We start from the raw sequence: 19,729 nt of genomic DNA, 5'->3' as shown, positions 1-19,729 counted from the left end.
ATAATTAACAGCAATCCCTCTGAAATATTTGGGGCTGACCCGAATACGGAGGAAGGTGCTGAGCGCCCTGCTGCAGGAGGAGCCCTGGGGTGAGAGGAGCCGTGAGCTGGGTGCCTCGTGCACCCCATGCCACATCCTGGGAGCGCTGAGCTTGGCTCCCAGGCACAATTTGGAAGGATTTAAGGGGAAATCATCCCCTGGAGGAGTGAGATTGGAGATCGGGGAGGGAACCAAGAGCTGCAAACTGGGTTTGTGTTACGGGGAAAAACATCAGGACTAAGGTAGGGGTGGTGGCGGAGGGGCACAGCCTCCACCCCGCTCATTTTAACCACTTTTGGTGCTTGGGGAGCCCCTTTGGCAGGGCTGGGTTGCTTCTTTTTCCCCTTTTCTTCTCCCAAAATCCCAATTTTGGAGTGGGTAGAAGCAGGCGCCGCGGAAAAAACCCAGGGAGCGGAGCCAGGCTGTCGCGCTGCTCGCCTGCGGATTCCTTCAGAGCGAAAGGGAAAAAAAAAAAAAAAAAAAAAAAAAGTAGTTAGGCTGTAGCCCCTGCTATTAATCATAGCTGTAATCATGCATTTAATGAACATGACAGCTCCCGTTCCCTCCGGAGAGACGCGCCGAGCCTCCCGGCTGGGTTAGGTACAACAATCACTTCCCAGCGCTCGCCGTCACCGCGCCGCCGGAGCAGCCAGCGTCGGCTGCGGGTGATGCATGGAGAGGAGCAGCCCCCGTTTGCACGGGCTGCGGCTTTCCTTACAGATGATGCGCCTCAGCCCGGCTCGATCATTAAGGAAAAAGAAAAAAAAAAAAAAGAAAAGAAAAAAAAAGAAAAGGCGGAGGGAGAAAAACACCTGTCCCTTACGCGGGGTATAAAATATCAAGCCTGACGCCGCCGTGCTGGGTGTAATCAGTTAAAAAGCCCTTAATGTGCAGTTCCTTGATGCTCTCCCCAGCAGCTTTTTTTTTTTTATTATTTATTTCTTCTTTTTTTTTTTTTCTTTTCCCCTCCTGTTGTTCCCTCTGCCTTCGCTGCCTTTCGATCTCTGCAGCAAGGGGACTTTTATAGGACCGGCGGCGCTCGGCCCTGACGCCGATGCTCTCCCCGCCGTGCTGAGGTCCTCTCGTGCGAAATCGTGTCGCATCTGAAGAAAGGACCCCGTGAGACCCCCCCCAAGATCAGAGTCAAGCCCTGGGGGCATGGTTTCAGCATTTTGTTCCCTTTAATCCAGAGCCTGCTGCCGTGCTCCCCGGGGGATCGCGCACCAGCACGTCTCAGCTCCTTTTTCTAAATTTAACCCCTCTCCAGCCCTCTGTGTCTTTTTCTGCCCCAATTTCGCACCGCGTGGGTAACTCTGGTAATGCAGAGAGACCCCAAATCTCCACCTTGCTTCCGTCCTGCTCTGACCTTCATCACTTAACATCTTTTTGTGTTGCTTCGAAGAAAAACTTGGGCTCCTTGAACCCTCCAACAGGGGTGCGGCGATAAATCCCCCTGCCTGCATCCCCTCGCTCGTTGCTTTGAGCATTTAAGTTAATTTTTACGTGATGGAAAGGCTTCTAAAAACAACACCCTCCTGTAAATCCCCGGAGATGGAAGAGAGAAATGAGGCTTCGCCCCTTTCCAGGCTGCTGCGCCTTAACGGGCTCCGCGCGTAATTAGGGAGCTTCCGAACCGGTGCCATTGCGCAGCCGATGGGCTCCTCCTGGGTAAATATTTAGGCACTTCCCTATTATTTGGGCGAGGATTTCCACTCTGGGCGAGTAATTAGGAGGTTGGACAGCGTGGAAGCATGTAGGAAGGGTTTCTTTGCCTGCTGCCAGGCTGCTGCCTCTCTGGATGTGGCCGGCACGCCGACCAGGCTCTTCTGCCCCGTGTTTTGGGATGGATGGGAGCGTTTCGCAGGCGTGCAAAGTGCCTGCAGGCTGAAAATTAATTCACAGCACGGTCACCTGTACCAGGAGACGTGCATTGGCCAGCCAGCATCGCACACATTCAGTCCTCCCAGCGATTTCAGTGGTTTTAGGCTGCGTATAACAACGGCGAGCCTTCTTGTGGGAAGATTAAAACTGCAAAAAAAAAAAAAATAAATTCAGCCATGGGTTTATTTTGGGTATATATACACTTAAAACCCAGCTGCGTGAGACCGTTGCAGCCTTTATTTATTTATCTGTTGATTTATTTTGTGCCTTCTCGGGCAAGGATGTGGCTGGCAGGTTGTTTTAACTAAAAGGATGGCGCACGGGCACGGCAACGCACGCGTACCCAAAAGCTTTTCCACCCAGGGGAGCCCACTCCTGGGATAGTTTGTCCTTCTGAGCTTGTCTTAAAGATCATTAATGTAATTACAGAGGTCTGAGGGAGGCTTTATCCCGACCCTAATAACTGGCTTTAATTTGGGTCTGTGTCCCTACATCGTTTGGAAGGGCAGCGTTGCTCGAGCGCGATGCTCTGTAGCACCTCTCGGGGAAGCAGGACCCCAGCTGTAAGCCAAAAAAAACCCCAAAAACAACAGAAAAAAAAAAAAAAAGAACACAAAATAATGCTCAAACACCCAGTTATTTTTTGGTGGCTGCACGACAAAGACCCGTGCTTGCATCCCATATCAGGACTGCCTGATGCCCTGACGGACGGGCACGTGCCACCCGTGCCGGCATCGCTCCTGCGCCGCCGCTTTTTATTTTCCGAGGGAACAGCTGGGGTTTTGCCGGTGCCAGCAGCCAGAGTGACAGCTCGAGCGCGGGGGGAGCTATCAAATCCCGCTCACTCACTCCCCAGCACGCCCGGGCTGGCAGGTGAGTGACTGAGCCGCGCTCGTGCCACCTGGAAAACCGCGAGCCGAGCCTTTATTTTCGATTCAGTCTTCCCTGCGCCGCTCGAGGACGATTTAATTATGTGCACGCACGGGCTCCAGGCAGCTGCTGGGCTTCCCCGGGCTGCTGCAGGGAGCGTGAGCTGCTTCTGCTGAGCCTCCAAGGTTGCTCCAGTGCATGCGGGTTCCCCGGGGGGGGTTTCCCAGCAGGTTTGAGCACGGAGAAAAAGGGCACCTGATGGATTTTGGAGCCCTTTTTGGTAGGGCTCATCCTTGGTGTGGCCGGCACAGAGGTGCCAGCAGCAGGCAGGTTTGCAAAGAGCATCCTCAGCTCTCGGGGCTGCCGTCTTAGCCAAGGACCACATGAATTCCTGCTGAATTTCTTGCTTCGGAGCAAATTGTCCTGAACGTGCCTGTGTTTCTCTTTCTGTTTCAAACAGTGAGGTTGAGCGGCACGCCCGGTGGTCCTGGCTTCTCCCCATCTGGTATCCTGAACCGATCCACGACGAGCCGCTACATTGCCAGGTCTGTACCCATGGGGAGGATCAGCACGCTCCCCCTCCGGATGCTTTATGCTCAGGATGGGGTCAAAAACTTGGCACGAGGCTGTTTCACCGACTCTTTGTTCGGTGAAGGACCGAAGCACCGCTGGTTTTCCCCCATCCTATGCCACGAGGCGGCTGTAAACTCAGCAAAAACCACTGGTTTCTGCTTTGAAAGGTGCTCTTGAAAGGGTGTGAAAGGTTAGTAATGGATATCAGCACCTTTCTGTGGGCAAGGAACGCCAAACCCTGCTCCAGCCCTCTCCGAAAGTCCCTTTTTAAAACAACAACTGCATTGTTCTCGAGGGGAGCAGCGTCACCGTCACCTGAATCACAGCAGTTTGGTGTTTTTTCCCCCTGATCCAGAGAATTTCATCCCCTTTCAGCCCAGAAAACCTGCAGGTTTTGCTTCTTGCTGGCTCTGCTGAGCTTTTCCAGCTGGGAACCAGTGCTCGATGGCTGCTCAGCCCCTGCAAACTGGGAACCAGTGCTCACTGGGCGCTCTGCCCCTGCAAACCAGTAACCTCCAGCACCAGCAGGGAAGCACCCCGGGCACAACAGCACATCGCTGCTGCTCAGCACCCTCCTGACTTCCCCATCGCCTCGCTTCTGTGCCACAGATGTGCCGCATATCATCGCGTCCTTAAGCGTGAGCTCTTGCAGACAAGCCCCGCTTAATTGTAGTAGACTGAAATTTATCCCCGAAGCGTGTTGGTTCCAGATGTCTACGCAGACATAGTGCCAGATCCTGGCTATATTTTATCCTCTCCTATCATTTATACCAACTGATTTAAAACCTGCTGTCAAAGTTAAGCGGTGGTAGAGTCCGAATTCAGCGCCGGCCACCGAGGTCCACGTGCCGGTGGCCTGGCTGAGTATCTCAGGTAGCCACCGTGTTTATCAATATCATAATTTCAGCAAGGAAAGACTCCTTTTTTTTTTCTAAAACCTTATCATGCCATATAGAGGGGCTTTCACGGTCAGCATTTTGGCTGCATGAAGTTTTCTTAGCACGTTTTAACTGGAAAGCTTCAGTTGGTCAATACAGAGGTAAAAATGTGCATTTCCCCCCTAAAATAGTTGCCTTGAGCGAGTTTATCGTGGGTAATGCTACTGTGACCCTTAAGACTTGTGCTGATGTACCCCCTGAGTTGCCTGGTGTTTGCAGCCTGTACTGCATGAGCCCAGCACCAAAAAAAAGGATATTTTTTGTCTCACTGTGCTCATAAAAACTGCACGGAGCTCTCTCCATGCTCACAAAGTCATTGGAGACGGTCATGGTCACGGAGGGATCCCTGAAGGTCTCTGTAGGGGCTCTGGCACCAAAGGGACTCTCATCCTTACACCGCATCTCTGAGGAGGTTCCACATCCTCTGCACCATGCCATAAATAATCACAGAGGACAATAAAATCCCCCTTTTGTCTTCTCCTGGGTGACCAAATCAGCTCATGGCCTCTGCTCCAGCCCCACATGTCCTGGTGGCCTTACACTGGCCTCACTGCCATCCTCTGCTGTCCGTGTTGTTTTGGGAGTCCCAAAGAGGGCCTGGTATGCCCTGGTGGTCCCACAAGTACCAAGCAGAGGGGGTTCATCCCTTCCCTCATCCTCCCAGCTGCGTTCTTGCTCGTACAGCCCAAAACGTGATTGGCATCACGACCTCTTCTACAATTGGCCTCATCTTGCAGATTTTTAAAGCTTTGGGGTGAAGTTGTCCAAAAGTCACCAAGTGCTAGAGCTTATGGCCCGGTACGAATTTTCTAAATATCTCCCTCCCTTTTCAAAGAGGAACTGTGCTTCTCTGTGATTTGGGTGCAGTTGACCTATTTTCTCTGTGCTGTTCTATGACGTTGCGTTGAAGTTGGAAGCGTTACCACAACCTGTCTGTCTCGCTCCGTTTAGCCGTGCCGTTCAGCGGAGTTTGGCCATCATTCGTCAAGCCAAGCAGAAGAAAGAGAAGAAGAAGGAGTACTGCATGTACTACAACCGCTTCGGCCGGTGTAATCGTGGGGAGAACTGCCCCTACATCCATGATCCAGAGAAGGTGGCCGTCTGCACCAGGTATGGATGGATGCTTTGAGCATCCACGTTGCTTTGAGCCATCACTGGGTCAGCAGATGGCTTCAGAGCTTGCTCATTTGGGGAAAAATCCTGATAATGGAGATGTAAGAACATGAGAATTGCTGGGTTGGGTCAGGCCCAGGGTTTGCCCAATGCCCTGGGGTTGGAAGGTGCCTTGAGGAGGAGAAGGAGATGAGGTTCACAGAGGACTCTTTCTTTTTTCTGGGATCTCTCAGTTTCTGGCAGTGAAACCCTGCTGCCTGGTAGGGCTTGCAGTCGCTGGAGGTTGCCACCAAAGCATCTTGTAATAGTCAGCAATTCTCTTCTTTCGTGAATGGATTTTGTCCTTTCTTTAATGCGTGATGTTTGTGGCAATGGGTTGTGTAACTGAATTGGGCTCTGCGTGAAAAAAGCCTCCTCAACTGCCTGCCTGACTGCTGCGTTAGGCACCTCCTCGTTCACGAGAAGAATAGGATAATTCCCTAATCGCCTTCTAGGCACCATTTATAACTCTATATAGTCTTCCCTTTCTATCCAAGCTTGTCAGACAAGAGAATCCTGATCTATTTAATCTCTTCTGGTGTGTTTTTTTTTTCTTTTCTGAATTTATGCAACATTTGAGACCTATTCATGCTAGTTAAACACCACATTAAGACTCAAAGTTAAGTGTACATGTTTTAGATATTTGATGAAGCTTCTAGGAACTACAGAAATATTTACTTCACAATTTGGAGGTGGATACCACCACCTGTACACTTATGCCTGCCAAGTAATCACATCATATCATAGTGCAGAAGAACTACAAAGATTTAAAAAATTGTAGTAAGAACCTGTAATAAGATCAAATCAACATAAAAATATATATTATTATATAAAATATTATATTATTATATAAAATATTATATCATTATATAAAATATATATTATTATATAAAAATATATATATTTAAAATATAATCAGAAAAATAATCCTTAGCCATTAGTTACTACTGTCGGGTTGAGAACGCCATCAGAGTTTGCAAGGTGGGATTTGAGGCTAAAATATTTAGCCAGACCCTGAAAAGGCCATCCAACTCGAACAAACTGCTTCATGGGTTCTGGATAATACTCGTTGGAGATGATGGGGACAGATGGTCAGAGTAGCCTGGATTTTGGCTGAATGATCTGAGAGCCTCCCCTCGCCGTGCACCAGGTGATTTCTTCCTGGCAACATCTATCACAGACCAGTTCATAGAATTATAAGGGTTGGAAAAGACCTTCAAGATCATCTGGTCCAACCATCACCCTACTACCACTACGACTACTACTACTACCACAACTACATTTGTGTCGTTTGGAGCTGACGTGTTGCACAGACCGGCTCAGATCTTTGCAACAGGTTTGAGTCCTTCAGCCTGTGACGCCAGGCAGCTGAGAGACTTGGTAATTTATTACAGGAGAACTGATTAATGCAGCCAGCTCATTATACCTGCCCAACAGTTGATTAAACTATATTATTAGTCGTTTAAAAAGCGTAGAAAAGCCAACTCCACTGATGAACTCTTAATTTCTCCTTAACACTGCTGCCATGCTAGAAATCATTGGTGGGTTGCACAAAGCTCTGTGGGAGACAATACAGAAGGAAAAGCGACTTTTTTCTTTTTTTAAATTATTTTTTAAAACTGATTTTACTTGCTTGCACTCAGTTTCTCATCCTCATGAGCACAAAGACATGCGTGTGCAAGGTGTGAGGATTACTTCTGGTGACACAGAGGATTATGGATGCTGGCTACCAAGTCCTCATTTTGACTCCTTCGTTCTTCTTATTTTGGGGAGTAAATCGGGTGGTTGGCTGTGCTACTTGCAGACCTTAGGAATCTCTGCTGCTTGTGCTGTTTTGAGTCTTCATCTGGCCCTGGGATGGAGAGCCCTGGGCATACTGGGGAGAGCCCTGGGTGTACTGGGGAGAGCGCTGGGCACACTGGGGAGAGCCCAGCACAGAGCCCTGAGGGGTGGCAGGACCTGGAGCCCCCCTGCCATGAGGAGAGACCCCAAGAGCTGGGGCTGCTCGGCCTGGGGAGGAGGAGGCTCCGGGGGAGCTCCCCCACGTCCCTGCGGCCCTGCAGGGAGTTGCGAGAGACCGGGGCCGGGCTCTGCTCAGGGGGGCCCAGGGTCATCAGCGGAGGCCGTGGGCCCAGCCTGGAGCCCAGAAGGCTCCCCCTGGTCCCCAGCAGGTGCCAGAGCCCCGGCACTGGGACCAGGAGCTGGAGGGGCTCCTCATGGGAGCTCCCCAGACCCACCAGGCCTCAGGGCTGGGCACCCTGCTGTAGGCCCCTACTGTGGCGGGGGTTGACCTGATGGCCCTGAGGTGCCTGCACCCTCCACCACTCTGTCATTCACTACATTGCTCTGACTGCTAATAAGCAGCCAAATACAGTGAGAGAGCAAAATCTGTCCGGAAAAGGACCGATTTATGGCCTGTTACGGGCTTTAACAATGAACTCTGCAGCGGTCATGTTAATTTGCAGGGATATTGGGCCAGAAGAGACTCAATGTTAAAAAGTTGCATTTTGTGACCCACCTGATCTCACACTCAGCCCTCTCCCTCTGTTTTTTTTTTTGGCAGGTTTCTCCGTGGCACGTGCAAGAAGACGGACGGGAATTGCCCATTTTCCCACAAAGTTTCCAAAGACAAGGTCTGTATGGCTTCCTAATGAGCTCGCCGCGGCTTTATGAGAGAGCTGACCTACAGAGGCAGCGTTTATGACGGCTGTAGGGAAACCTGTGTTATAGAGTGCTTCAAATAGAGTTCATTTGTAGTTTGCTTGCCAAGCTGTTCAGGCTCATTACGGGGTCAGAGCTTATAATGGGAGCAGAGTGCGCCTCTTAAACCAGCGTGGTGAATCAGTAGATTAGTGCCTTAAGCAGCGGATTGGAAACCAGAGCACCTGGGGCTGCTGGAAGTATCAATAACAACGTGTTGGGTTAAGGAGTACTTAAACTCAGAGGGAAAGAGCACGGGAGCATTGTTTGCTATGTCTAATCCTTATTTACCTCTGCCAGATCGCCCTTCCTTCCAAATCATCCCACGCTGGGGTCAGACAAGGACGATGCTGCGGCATCCGGGAGCTTTGAGGCATAAATTAACCTTTCTAAAAAGCCAGGCAGAGGAACTCCCTGGCAGAATGGTTTTTGATTTCATCATCGTTTTCATCCTGCTTGGCGTATCTGGGGCTCCGTGGTTTTATTACACGGTGCCAGGTGGAAAAATAATTAGGTTTTCTTTTAGTGATGATCAGCTGACAATTTAGCAGGTTCAACTCTGTACGGTGGCTAGGATTTCCAGTCGGACATAGTTTTGGAGACCTCAGGCTCTTCAGCTGAGGTGAAGTTGGTGCTGAAGGTTGCGTGGCCTGAGGTCCTTCACAGAGCTGGGATGTGCATCGAGCACGTGTTTACGTGTTGATTTAGTGGATTTGCAGGAACATTTCTCTACTACAGCCAGAGAATCACCCAGAAAAGAGCAGGAAGGTTAATCCCACTGGGACATCAAAAATACAGTGAGTTGGGTCCCTGCAGGAAGGAAATGGTTTGTGACAGGTCCCACTGTTGGGGTGGAGGTGACAAAAGCTGGGATGGGAATGAGAATTCAGTTTTTCTGGAGAAACCCATGACCAAGCTCAGTCTTTCCTCGTAGCACATAATGAGCCTGTGGCCCCGCTGGCTGTGGGTTTGGCACACTGGTGGAAGTGGCTTTGCCAAAACTTTCACAGCTGTGCCTAGGGCAGGACAGGGACTGGAACTTGCACAGGCTGGAGCAGATGGACCCAGAGGTGCCTCCCAGCCTCAGCCATCCTGTGATTCTTCGGTCACTGCCCTCATTCCCCTGTCCAGCATCGTGTAGGTAAACCACAGCACAATTACTGCCCGTAAAAGATTTAACCCATGGGGCTCACTGGCTCTCATCAGCGTCTAAAACAGGACCTTTTCCTCCAGCAGCTGCCTTTGGCTGTGCAGTTTTTCTTGTCTCCTTTCCCCCCCTGCCTGCATACGGCACGCTCGTTGTCGGCGAGGAGCTCATAAGTTATGCCGGTGGTGAGCGGAGTCGCTCTGAGCAAGGCACAAAGCACCATATGTTTTTTACATGGCTCTCTCTTCAGAGTCACTTAATCATGAGTATATAAAGTAGAGGAGATAGACTGGGGACAGCTGCACTCCCTGACTCACGGCACGACGAGGACGGATGGGGATGAGAAGTGATAGAAGGCAGGAGGGCTGTTGGAAGTTGTTGTTTTTTTTCCCCTATAACATGTAGCGAGACTTCAGGAATAAAGAAACCAAGAAAGAAGAAAGGCTTGCAAAGGAACTGGCTGTTGGCATATCGTAGCAGAAATTTGGAGGGGATATTGGGGTAAGATGGTTTGTAAAAGAGCTGCTGCTTCTTTACACTGTAATAACTGGTGTGCGCGCAAGCCCATGCCCGTGATCCGAAGGATCGGCGCCGATCCAGATGGCACGGGGCGATCACCTTCCATCTGTACCAGGGAGTTCAGCACTCCTGGAGTATTTCAGCCTGGTTTTGGTCCCAGGGCAAAAACCTGTGCAAGATTTGGGAGTTAGAGATAACCAAAGGGGCCCCACGAGGCACAGGGGTCTTTACCCATCTCGTCCTTCTCCTTAGCAGGTACGCGTGGTCTCGCCAAGCGTCGTCACCGCAGGCTGAGCTCTTACCTCAACTCTTCTCCGTGTGAAGCAGGCAGGTGCCAGCCCTCTGTCGTGCCTCCGAAACAAATAATATTTCGGAGCAGGTGTTTTCTAGCCACGCACGTCGCTCTCAGTGGGGAAGGAGGATTATTTGTCGCGGGATTAGGCCCCCCGGAGCGCTTCGGAGCTCTCCGCTTGCCCCGTGCTCGTCGTCAGCATGAGCTGGAAGGGAAACAAGCTCCTCCACGGAGTTCCAGCCTGCTCAGGGTGATTTATAGCCGCGGGGAGCCGGCTGCCCAAAGCGAGAGGCGACTCTGCTCTTCAGCTCCCGTGGCTCCCTGTTAACCCGGGTGATTACTAGCAGAGGTGCTGGGAGCCTCATTTATCAACCCGCACACCCGGGGAGGGAGACAGGAGGAGCCGTTCGGCAGAGGAAGGCAGCGTTTTCCCCGCTCACACCTCATGCCAGGCAGGTCCTCTATTCAAATCGGAGCTTTAATAGGGTTAATTATTGCTTCCTGGCGCTCAGTTTCAAGGAGGTGGTGGCTGGGGGCTCCCCGGCGGTGCCCGAGGTTTTTGCGGCTGGCCCCGTTAATTTGTTCTCCGTTTCTCTTTGCAGATGTGGGGGGCACCCGGGTGCTCGGGGTGCCAGCGGGGGAGCTCTTGTGTTGTCATCGTGTGTCCCACCTCGGGGGGGAAGTCACCGGGATGGGGTGCCTGACCCCAAGCTATTGATTTGAGGACAAAACCCTTGCTCAACGAGTGCGTGCCTCAGTTTCCCCACTGAGAACCGGGGATAATCCCCGTGTTTTATACACGGAGGCTCTGCGGATTCAGCTGTGACAGTAGTGAGGCAGCAAAGAGCTTTTCCCCATCCTAAACGGCCAAATCTTTTCCTTCCTCAACCATGGTCCCGCTCCGAGGATGCTCTCTGCTCGCTGCCCCGGAGCAGAGCGCTGCTCCAGATGGGCACCAAGCCTCGCAGATGGCTTGGGAAGCAAAACTGCCCCTCCAGCAGTGGAAAAACTGTAGCAGAAAAACCTTTCTGGAGGACAGGGGAACCTGAAGCTCGGGGATTTTTACCCCAGGGGGGGCTTGGTGCAAAGCCCTCGGCTGAGGAGCAGCCACAGAGGCGCTGCTCGGGGCTTTCCGTGCGGCGGGGCAGAGCCTCTCCAGCCCATCCCAATGATTTAGGGGAACCGGTAAAAGTGAATGAACGGGTTTGCGACTGAAGGTTAGCGAGAGGCTAGGGCTCGGGCAGCCGCCTGCTGCTGCTACAACAGCTTTTCCCCTTGAGGAACTCGAAAAGAATCAGCATTTTTCTCCCTAATAGAGCTTCAAAACTCTGTTGTGAGCAATTTGGAAATTCACGTTGAGTTTCGGGTTCATTAGCTGCTGGCTCCAAAGCGTGTACATAGTCAAAGCTGTCTAATATGGACGCACCGCACCAGTGCCTTGAATTAATGTTATTGTTATTTGTGTGGACGTAGTGGGGTGCAAACAAGGTTAATTGAAATGAGAGCGCTGCTTCCTCTTGATAATGGCTCAGGCTTGACAGCTAGGAGGAGTTTATTTTTGTCTAAGAGCTGGCTTTATTATCCCTTTTTATTAGAGCTAATTTGGGCTCTATATCAAAAACTACATTAAGGGAATCATTTACGGTCACACCACCACCAACAAAAAAGATAGCCCCAGAGCCCTGTCCTTTATGTTAATGCCTGCAGTTAAAAGACAATTAAAAATAAACTCTTCTCTCTTAAAGCACCCTTTGTTTTCTTTCCTCTTGCGGCTTTCCCCCCTCCCCTCCCTCCTTCCTGCCATTTCTCCCTCTCTCTCTCTTTTCCCTCAAGTGAGCCAATTTGGTTCAAACCCCGCCGTGCCCTTCAGGGAAAGGGACTTTTCCGCCTGCGCTTGGCGCAGAAGGGGAAATATTGGTCTGGGGACACGAACCGGCTGAGATGGGCGAGCAGAGGGATGGGCAGGGCGCCGAGCAGTAAGTAAATTTTGCATTTTAGGGGGGCTGAGAGGCAGGAGCCGGGCGCGGGGACGAAGCGAGGCGGTGCAAAGCGCCCGCGCCCGTCGGCGAGCGGCCGGTGAGTTAAGGACGGTGAAATATTGCAGCGGGCTGGTAATTCGGTTTTAATTAGAGCAGCTGTGCGGAAGGTGAAGTTGGTGGTTTGAGGCGGAGGACGAGGAGGATCCTTGCTCTCTTGTTGTTTTTTTTGGTTTTTTTTGTTTTTTTTTTTCCACCGGCTGTTGCGATGCTGAAGGTGGGGAGCTGCGCCCCACGAATTTATGCACTGGGACAGAAGGAGCCAGAGCTCTCCTTCTCCTTTCCCTCGCTCCTGGAGCATCCCTCCTCTGGTGTGCAGGGACCCCCTTCGCTCACAGCCCTGGGGGGTGCCTTGATGTGATGCAACTCGCACAAAAAATTAAAAAAAAAAAGCACTTTTTCCCCCTTGCTGAATTGCGGGGGCACCCCCACGCTGCTGGTTGGGCTTTTGGGGTGCTGGCAAGCTCCCAGGGGAGGAGGTGGCAGGGCTGCTCCAGCTACAGGCAACGCATCGCCCCTCGGGACCGGTGTTTTTGGTCCCCGGGATGCTCGGGTTGGCATCGTGGGCAAGCCAGGAGCCTCCTCTCCTCTCCAAGGTTAGTCGGGAGCATCGGTGCCGGTATCCAGAGGGCCCAGGTAACACCGAGGAGCTGTGCTGCGAGGCACCACTCGAAGAGCTACAAATATCTCCGAGATCAGCAGCTGGCAAAAGGCAGAGATTGATTTAATTTCACCTGGTTTTATTTCAGCGCCGGGCGTCGGAACGGATCCGGATCGCCAAGGAGTTTGGGGGCAGCGCTAACGGGTTTGTCGTCCTCTCGCCCCTGCAGATGCCGGTGTGCTCCTACTTCTTGAAGGGGATCTGCAGCAACAGCAACTGCCCCTACAGCCACGTCTACGTCTCCCGGAAGGCTGAAGTGTGCCAGGATTTCCTCAAAGGCTATTGCCCCATGGGAGAAAAGGTAAAAAGGTTTTGCCGAAGCGGGAGGGACCCGCGCCGCCTGCTCGGGGTGCCGGCGAGCCTCGAGCTGTTTTTCACTCCAGCTACGGCACCAAAGGGAGCCGTAGAGCTGGAAGCTGCCGAACACCTGGATGGGATGAGCAAAACCAAAGGGTTTACGGGCAGAGCGGCTTTGTTTCTTCGCAGGCGGGGAAAAATAGGAAGGGAACGAATGCGAGAGGCGTCCTCGATGTTTGCCGGTGTGATACCAGAGCCCTGTGCACGAGCAGACAGCCCCAGCCCCAGGCACTGCTCGGTTAAACGGATGAGAAGTGAAGGGAGAGGGTTTACACAGAGCAAACGGAGAGGTTAATGGTTATTTACAGTCACGTTGGCTCCGTTAAAGCTGAGCACGAGCTCTTGTGGCTCAGCTTTAGCACCAGGAGCGCCCTTCCTTGGGTAACTGCAGCATGTGAGCCTTGAGCTGTGTCTGGGTACGTTCCTGGGGGTTTCCTGGAGTCCGGCTCCCATCCCTGGCTCCTTCTGCTTGGATCAACGCGGCACCTGCAGGGACTCGATGTGCACCCGGGGTAGGCACACAACACGTCCCCGAGCTTACGGCACCGTACGAAACACGCGGAGCCTGAGCGAGCCCAGGGCTTGGAGCTGGCTGAGAGCTGCTCATTTCCAAAAAACGTGGGGGCAGTTGCACCAAAAAAGAGAAATTTAGGGTTTATCTGACATCTCACATCTTCCCCCTTCCTCGTAAATGCCTTTTCTCCTTTTCCCTCGCTTCGTGGGAAGGGGGAGAGCTGGCCGTGCAATTAATTCCTCCCCGGGGTTGTTTTAACTTCGGGGTGGTTTAAGTTAGGATGCTTTGCTCCAGGACCACGGGGGAGATGACTGAGGACAAAAGGGATGAGAGGAAACTTGTGCTGCTGCTTTGGCTCTCGGGGAGACCTCGTTAGCCTCCTGCTGAGGATGGGCTCCCTCCTTTAGCTGCTCTGGAGAAGGTTCCTGGTACCTCCTGGGCGTTTCTGACCTTCATACTTCGTCTTTGCTGTTTTCTATTCATTTAAACATTTGTTTGGCTTCCGATTATAAACCATTTTGGGCTTTTTGTTCGTAGAGCACATGGTTTTCTTCTGGGTCCCACCAACAAGGTGCAGACCGCCTTCACTTGGTTCCTCTCGGTGCCATCCCAAACTCACGAGACCAGCGACACCATCACAACAGACACTGATAATTCAGGAGGGGTAGCCAGTAAATTTGCCAGCAGGTTGAATATTTAGACAAGGTTGACTCCGATTCATGGAGATGATGGTTTCTTCTGTAGTTGGGAGCTTTTTGTAACACGTGGTGGGATTTCTGTCCGTCCTTTGACCATTTTCTGTGCAGCATCCCGATGAATCCAGCACTAATCTAGGAGAGGATGGAAACCTTCCCCTTCTCTCCATATCCTCAAGGATTCATTTGCTTTACGTGGAAGAAAACATCACAGACATGTCCTGGTTTAATTCAGCCTTCCATGAGCCAACAGCAAGCAAGCAGGACGAGACAAACTTTGGGGAACATCTCCTCCCCGAGGTGAAGCCTTTATACTCAGAACACACCAGGAGTTCTGCAAACACTGCTCGAAATCGGCTCTCCAGCTGAAAAAAAATAAACGAGCCACTAATGAAACGATAATTTTGGTTAGAGAAAGGCTGCCAGATTGCCAGGCACCATCCCAAAAGCGCCCCAGTGGGCCAACGGAGCGAGATTATTTTATTGAATTTAATAGATACGTGTGGGTGTCTGCCTAAGCATGGTTTCGCAGACCGGCTGCTCGGAGAGGTTTTTAACCTTTTTGGGCTCCTTTTCACCAGGGGATTTGCTAGGATGAGCTGTCAGGAGCTCAGATCTTTGGGCTCTTCTCCTCCTTGTCCATCCCAGGAGCTCGGGTTGACAGAGGTATCACCAGCGAGGTGCCGGGAGGTCTCAGCACCATCCTTGGGTGCGGATATGGGAGTTGGAGAGCCCCACATGGATGAGGGTGCTCGAAGGAGATGCCCAGGAGGTGGTTTTGCCCAAAAAGAAGGTGAAGCCATGGCGTGTTGGGGTGGGTGGGCAGAGGTGAAGCTGTTGGAGCTGTCACCTGTCACCGTGCAGAGCCACCAGGTGCCCCCCGAGCTGTCCCAGCACCCCGACACAACCGAGGACAACACCTTTGGCAAAGCAAACCCATCCCTTCTGGAGGGAAAAACAGCAATGGAGCGAAAAGCAGGCAAAGGGGAGGAAGAAAAGCCAAAAGTTAGAGCTGGAAGAAAAGCGGGACATCAGCAAGAGTGGAGGGAGAGGCTAATAAATTAGTCCTTGCCTAATTACTTCTTGCGGCGGCGTGCGCGGAGGGGACTGCGTGCAGGGTAAACATCTCCCGTGAAGGAAAACAGAGCTGTCCTGCCGCCTCCCTCCAGCACTAGCCACGCGGGCAGCGGCCCTACAATTATTTTAAAATATTCCAATTTAAATGAAAATATAAAAGAGATATTTAGAATATTTATTCTATTAGGAAAAGTGCTTACCGCGTCACTTTTAGAGTGTCAGAAAAGCATTCTCCTACAGATGATGGATAGCAGCCTGTAATTATATATGGGGAGAAATTGCTGAGCGGGCCATATTTAACTGGGGAGGAGAAATACCAGCTTGGGCCATTAAGGGTTAATTTTATTCTCTAAATAATACCAAAAGTGCTGAGTCCGTGCCTTTGCTCAAAGTAGAAAGTCCTCAAATGGACCCCGGAGAGTTTATAATATTCTCCTGAATCAAGTAAAAATGTTAACCTTGCTTCATAAAACGATGCCTTGTTAGGGATGCGCAGTCCCTTTTCTTTTGAATAATTTAGGCCAGGAGTAAATCTTCGCTCTCGTTCTGCGGCGCCGTGGCCGAGGAGCCGCAGCCCCAGCCGCCGAGGGCGAGGATGGCGAAGGCGCTCGGCGTCCGTGCGGCGTCCTCGGAGGGTAAATTCGGGGGAGGATGCTCAGGAATTAGGGATCGAGGTCGTTCGGTGCCTGATTTTTTCTGCCTGCTGTGTTTTCCTCTCCGCGCTCCGCCGAAGAAGCTGTTTTGTTTTTTTTTTTATCAGACCTTCATAAAAAATGCCCGTTATTATTCATAATTGATGGCGCTGTCGCATCTTGGGTGTTTTCTAGAGTTTCTTGCAGGATTCTCCGGCCGAGACGATCAGGCTTTGCCCATCCCGTGAGCTCTAACTCTGTGCACACTTTTCCTTAAAAAAAAAAGGTTGTTCTGTGAGCCTGGCCTGCTCTGCCTTCATCAGGAGCTCAGAATAAGCGCAAAATGCTTTAATTTTGCATTCCCAAATCCCTTTTTTGGGGACACAAACTGTAAAGGGTCCTTGTGCCCATGCAGAGGGGACAGCGGGGAGAGAGGGAAGGAGAAATGGGGCCGCTTGCAGGTGCTCCCCAGGGTTTTCTGATGACGGCCGTGCCGTGGTGCTTGCTGTCATACCAAGTTTTCGTCATTAAAATAAGCTGTTTTAATGAGTTTCTCTATGGTGAAAACTAATCAGGTTCCCCAAACAGATTTTGCTTATCCACAGCTCCCTGGATAAGTTATTGAAGCCCAACAGCAGTTGGCAGTGGAGCAGGGGGTCCGGGTGGACGCTCCTGCTCGGTCCTGGTGGAGCGGATCAGGCAGCTTGCGATTTGCCGTAAAGAAGCCAAACTTGACTTTTTGGGGAAATTTTACTGTGTTTGGAAGAGTCGTGGCTTGGGTGGGTTTTGGTGCCGCTTCCCAGCATCGTTGGTGTTTTCCAGCCCTCGCAGCGTGTCGCAGCAAAGGCAAGTGAGCCAGCCCGGTGCCCCGTAACTGCTGCCTCCGTAAAATCGGTCGGTATTAAATAAGCTTTTCCCCCACGGCGTACATTAGCAAACGTGCTGCATTAAATACCTATCTTCGGATTGTTTCCATCAGCTGCTTTGAAGCCTGTGGGTAAATTGTTCCCCTGTGGGAGCTGTTAAGCAGTAAGGCACGGGGAGATTAAACAACGAGGCCGCTGTGAAAACGCGGGGGGAAATGTAGTGGAATAAATCAGGGGGAAGGCGGGGGCCGGGAGCTCTGCCGGTCCCAATCCCTCCTGGCCTCCTGGATGCTCATCCCTGACCTGCACTGGGGCTGCCCAGCCATCCCCTAAAACCTTTTGGGGAGCGTGTTTTGGCTGAGAGAGACCCAAAATCCACCTAAAATACCCTCAATAATCCCGCTCGTAGGGGCAGCTGCCCGTGGAAGTGCCGCTTCCGTGGGGAAAATCATTTCTCGCCCCCAGGTGGAGCGTGTTGGTTTCCACCACGGCAGCTGCTTCATTTTCTGCAGAAAAAAAAAAACTCCATTTCGGGGACTTTTTCTTAGGGGACAGTTTGTTCCTGTTGGTGTTTCTCCCGTCGGGTGGTGCGTCAGGTTGGTTCTTTCCTCCTTTTCTGGTGGAAGTTTAACAGGTTCCCTCTAAAGTTTGTTGTTTTTTTTTCTCATTTCATGGATTGGACACGTTAAATTTAACACGTTACCGAGCTTTAGGAAAAGCCACCTTAGCTGTATGAGCGGCAGCTGCCAATTTCACATCTTGGGGCAATTCTTTTAATTATCCAGTGCTTGGTTTGGGATGGAGAGAGCCGCCTGGCATTCTTGCTCCCCTTGCACAGAGCACAGAAAGGTGACGTTAACACCTCATATTGCGTATTTAGCTGCTTTGTATCATTTGCTGGCATAACGATTTGCTAAAATAGTGATTTTCCCCTCAAAAGAGCCATCAGACGTTTCTCCTCTTCCAGCATCACTGGGAGACTCGGCGACAGCAAAGCACTCGGAGGCGCTTCATGGCAGAAGCTTCTTGGCCGTAGAAATAAGACTCCCAGGAAGTTCTTAAGTTGTGTAAAAACCCTTTCAGAATAATTTTTCTTCTCCATTTTGCTCTTAAGCTGGGTTGGGCTCTTTGTCCTGATTCCTCCAGGTCCCTGCTACCATGTCAGGACTGGCGGTGGGACGGGATCTGCTTCCTTCAGGGCTTGGAGCTACTATTTCAGAGAAGCACATGGACAAATCAGCCCTGGATGAAAAAAAAAACAAAAAAAACATAGAGAATTGTTAAATATCTTCTGGCTGTGGAAATCCCAAAACCTCAGACTGCTCCTTCTTGTCATCGCTTCAAAGCTGGTCCTGGCTGGGGCCACGGTGGATCTGGGAGAGGTTTTGGGTGCGCTGGGGGTTGCAGAGGAGAGCACTGGGACTGGTGACCAGGAAAGCTTCCTCCCAGCCTTCCTTTTCCCATCCAGATGTGCTAGCACCGAGAGGGGCCGTATTCTCCATCTGTGTTTCTGGATCACTTTTCTGGGTGGCAAATTTGTACCTTTGGGTCATCGGCATCACATCTGTGAGCAAACGAAGGTTTGCTCCCCTCTTGGAGGCCCTTCAAATACTCCGTGAGACTTCAAGCAGCTGCTTCCCATGTGGATTATTTGCCTTATGCTGTTAGTTTGGGACAGACTAACTTTTTTTTTTTTTTTAAAGGCTTCAAATTCAGATGGTTTTTCTTTCAAATCGCCCTGCTGCTGCTGCCTGGAGAGAACCAGCCACAGCAGGAGCAGATTTCCTGGCTTGAAGCGCTCATCTCCAAACTCCCTGATGCTGTTATGCTGAATTAGACCCAATCAAGCTGAGAAGCTCCTCCATGCCCAGCTACCAGGGGGGCTGTTTGAAGTGCAAGAAGCCTTAATATAAAACCTCTCCACTCGGTGTGAGCATGGGGAGGGGTACGGGGAAGGCTAAGCTTTGAGCCATCCTAAATTTTCCCTATTTCGGCCGTACCTCCATCTTATTTCTTTTATGATCCTATCAGAGCTGCTTCCAATTTCCAGTCCCCTTTGATTCAGAGGGAGCTGCTGGTGGCAGGATGCGCTGGGTAGGGAAGAGCAGGACCTTGTATGTGTGCAAGATGAGGCTGGACCTGAGCAGAGGGGAACGGTGATGTGATTGATGGACCTCTCATCATGACCAGGAGGCAACGGGGTGTTCATCAACACTAAATCAGTGAATCGGGTGAGCTGGTCAAAGGATTGGGGGGGAGGAAGAGGAGAAAAGCTTCCACTATTCAGCTGCTCAGGGACATCTCCCTTTTCTCATCCACCTTGATCAAATCTTTAAGGACTACCCAAGCGAGGATGGCTTTGCTGAGTCTCGCTGCCCTGCTCCATACCTCATCACCGAACACATTCTGCTCCGAGTATAAAACTGACTTGGGCTCCTATTAGAAGAATCAAACCTCAAACAGATTAACTGCCTGCGTTCACAGAGGTTGGATGTTTAGGAGTCTGGACATCGGCAAATTGCTTCTTCTAAAGAGCTGATCCATTTTCTACACCTGTAACAGGGGAGGGAGCGGTGAGGAGGTGTCGCATTAAAGCATCTCGGAAACCTCTCTTCCCCTTCACTCCCTCGTGCGAGGGAAAGAGACATTGAAGAGGGAAATTTATCTCTGACTCGTGTGCAGCTGTTTTGGGCTCAGCTGGAGGACAGGTGGTAGAAACGCCAAGTCCTAGCTACAGAAATGCTGTTTACGTGCATGAAACATCTCTTGGGGTGTTTTGC

The 19,729-nt window shown here is 51.2% G+C and overlaps 1 protein-coding gene across 1 annotated transcript in view; it reads left to right on the top strand.

Moving 5' to 3' along the window:
* Positions 1–19,729, top strand: part of ZC3H3 (zinc finger CCCH-type containing 3) — a 114,101-nt gene that overhangs the window by 76,357 nt on the left and 18,015 nt on the right. The window contains 4 exon segments of the mRNA XM_068672788.1: positions 3,251–3,335; positions 5,253–5,411; positions 8,017–8,086; positions 12,978–13,109. Coding sequence (XP_068528889.1) covers positions 3,251–3,335; positions 5,253–5,411; positions 8,017–8,086; positions 12,978–13,109 — 446 coding nt within the window.

The sequence above is a fragment of the Anas acuta genome, chromosome 2 (assembly GCF_963932015.1).
Source record: "Anas acuta chromosome 2, bAnaAcu1.1, whole genome shotgun sequence".
Taxonomy (NCBI): domain Eukaryota; kingdom Metazoa; phylum Chordata; class Aves; order Anseriformes; family Anatidae; genus Anas; species Anas acuta.
This window is presented reverse-complemented; position numbering and strand designations above follow the sequence as displayed.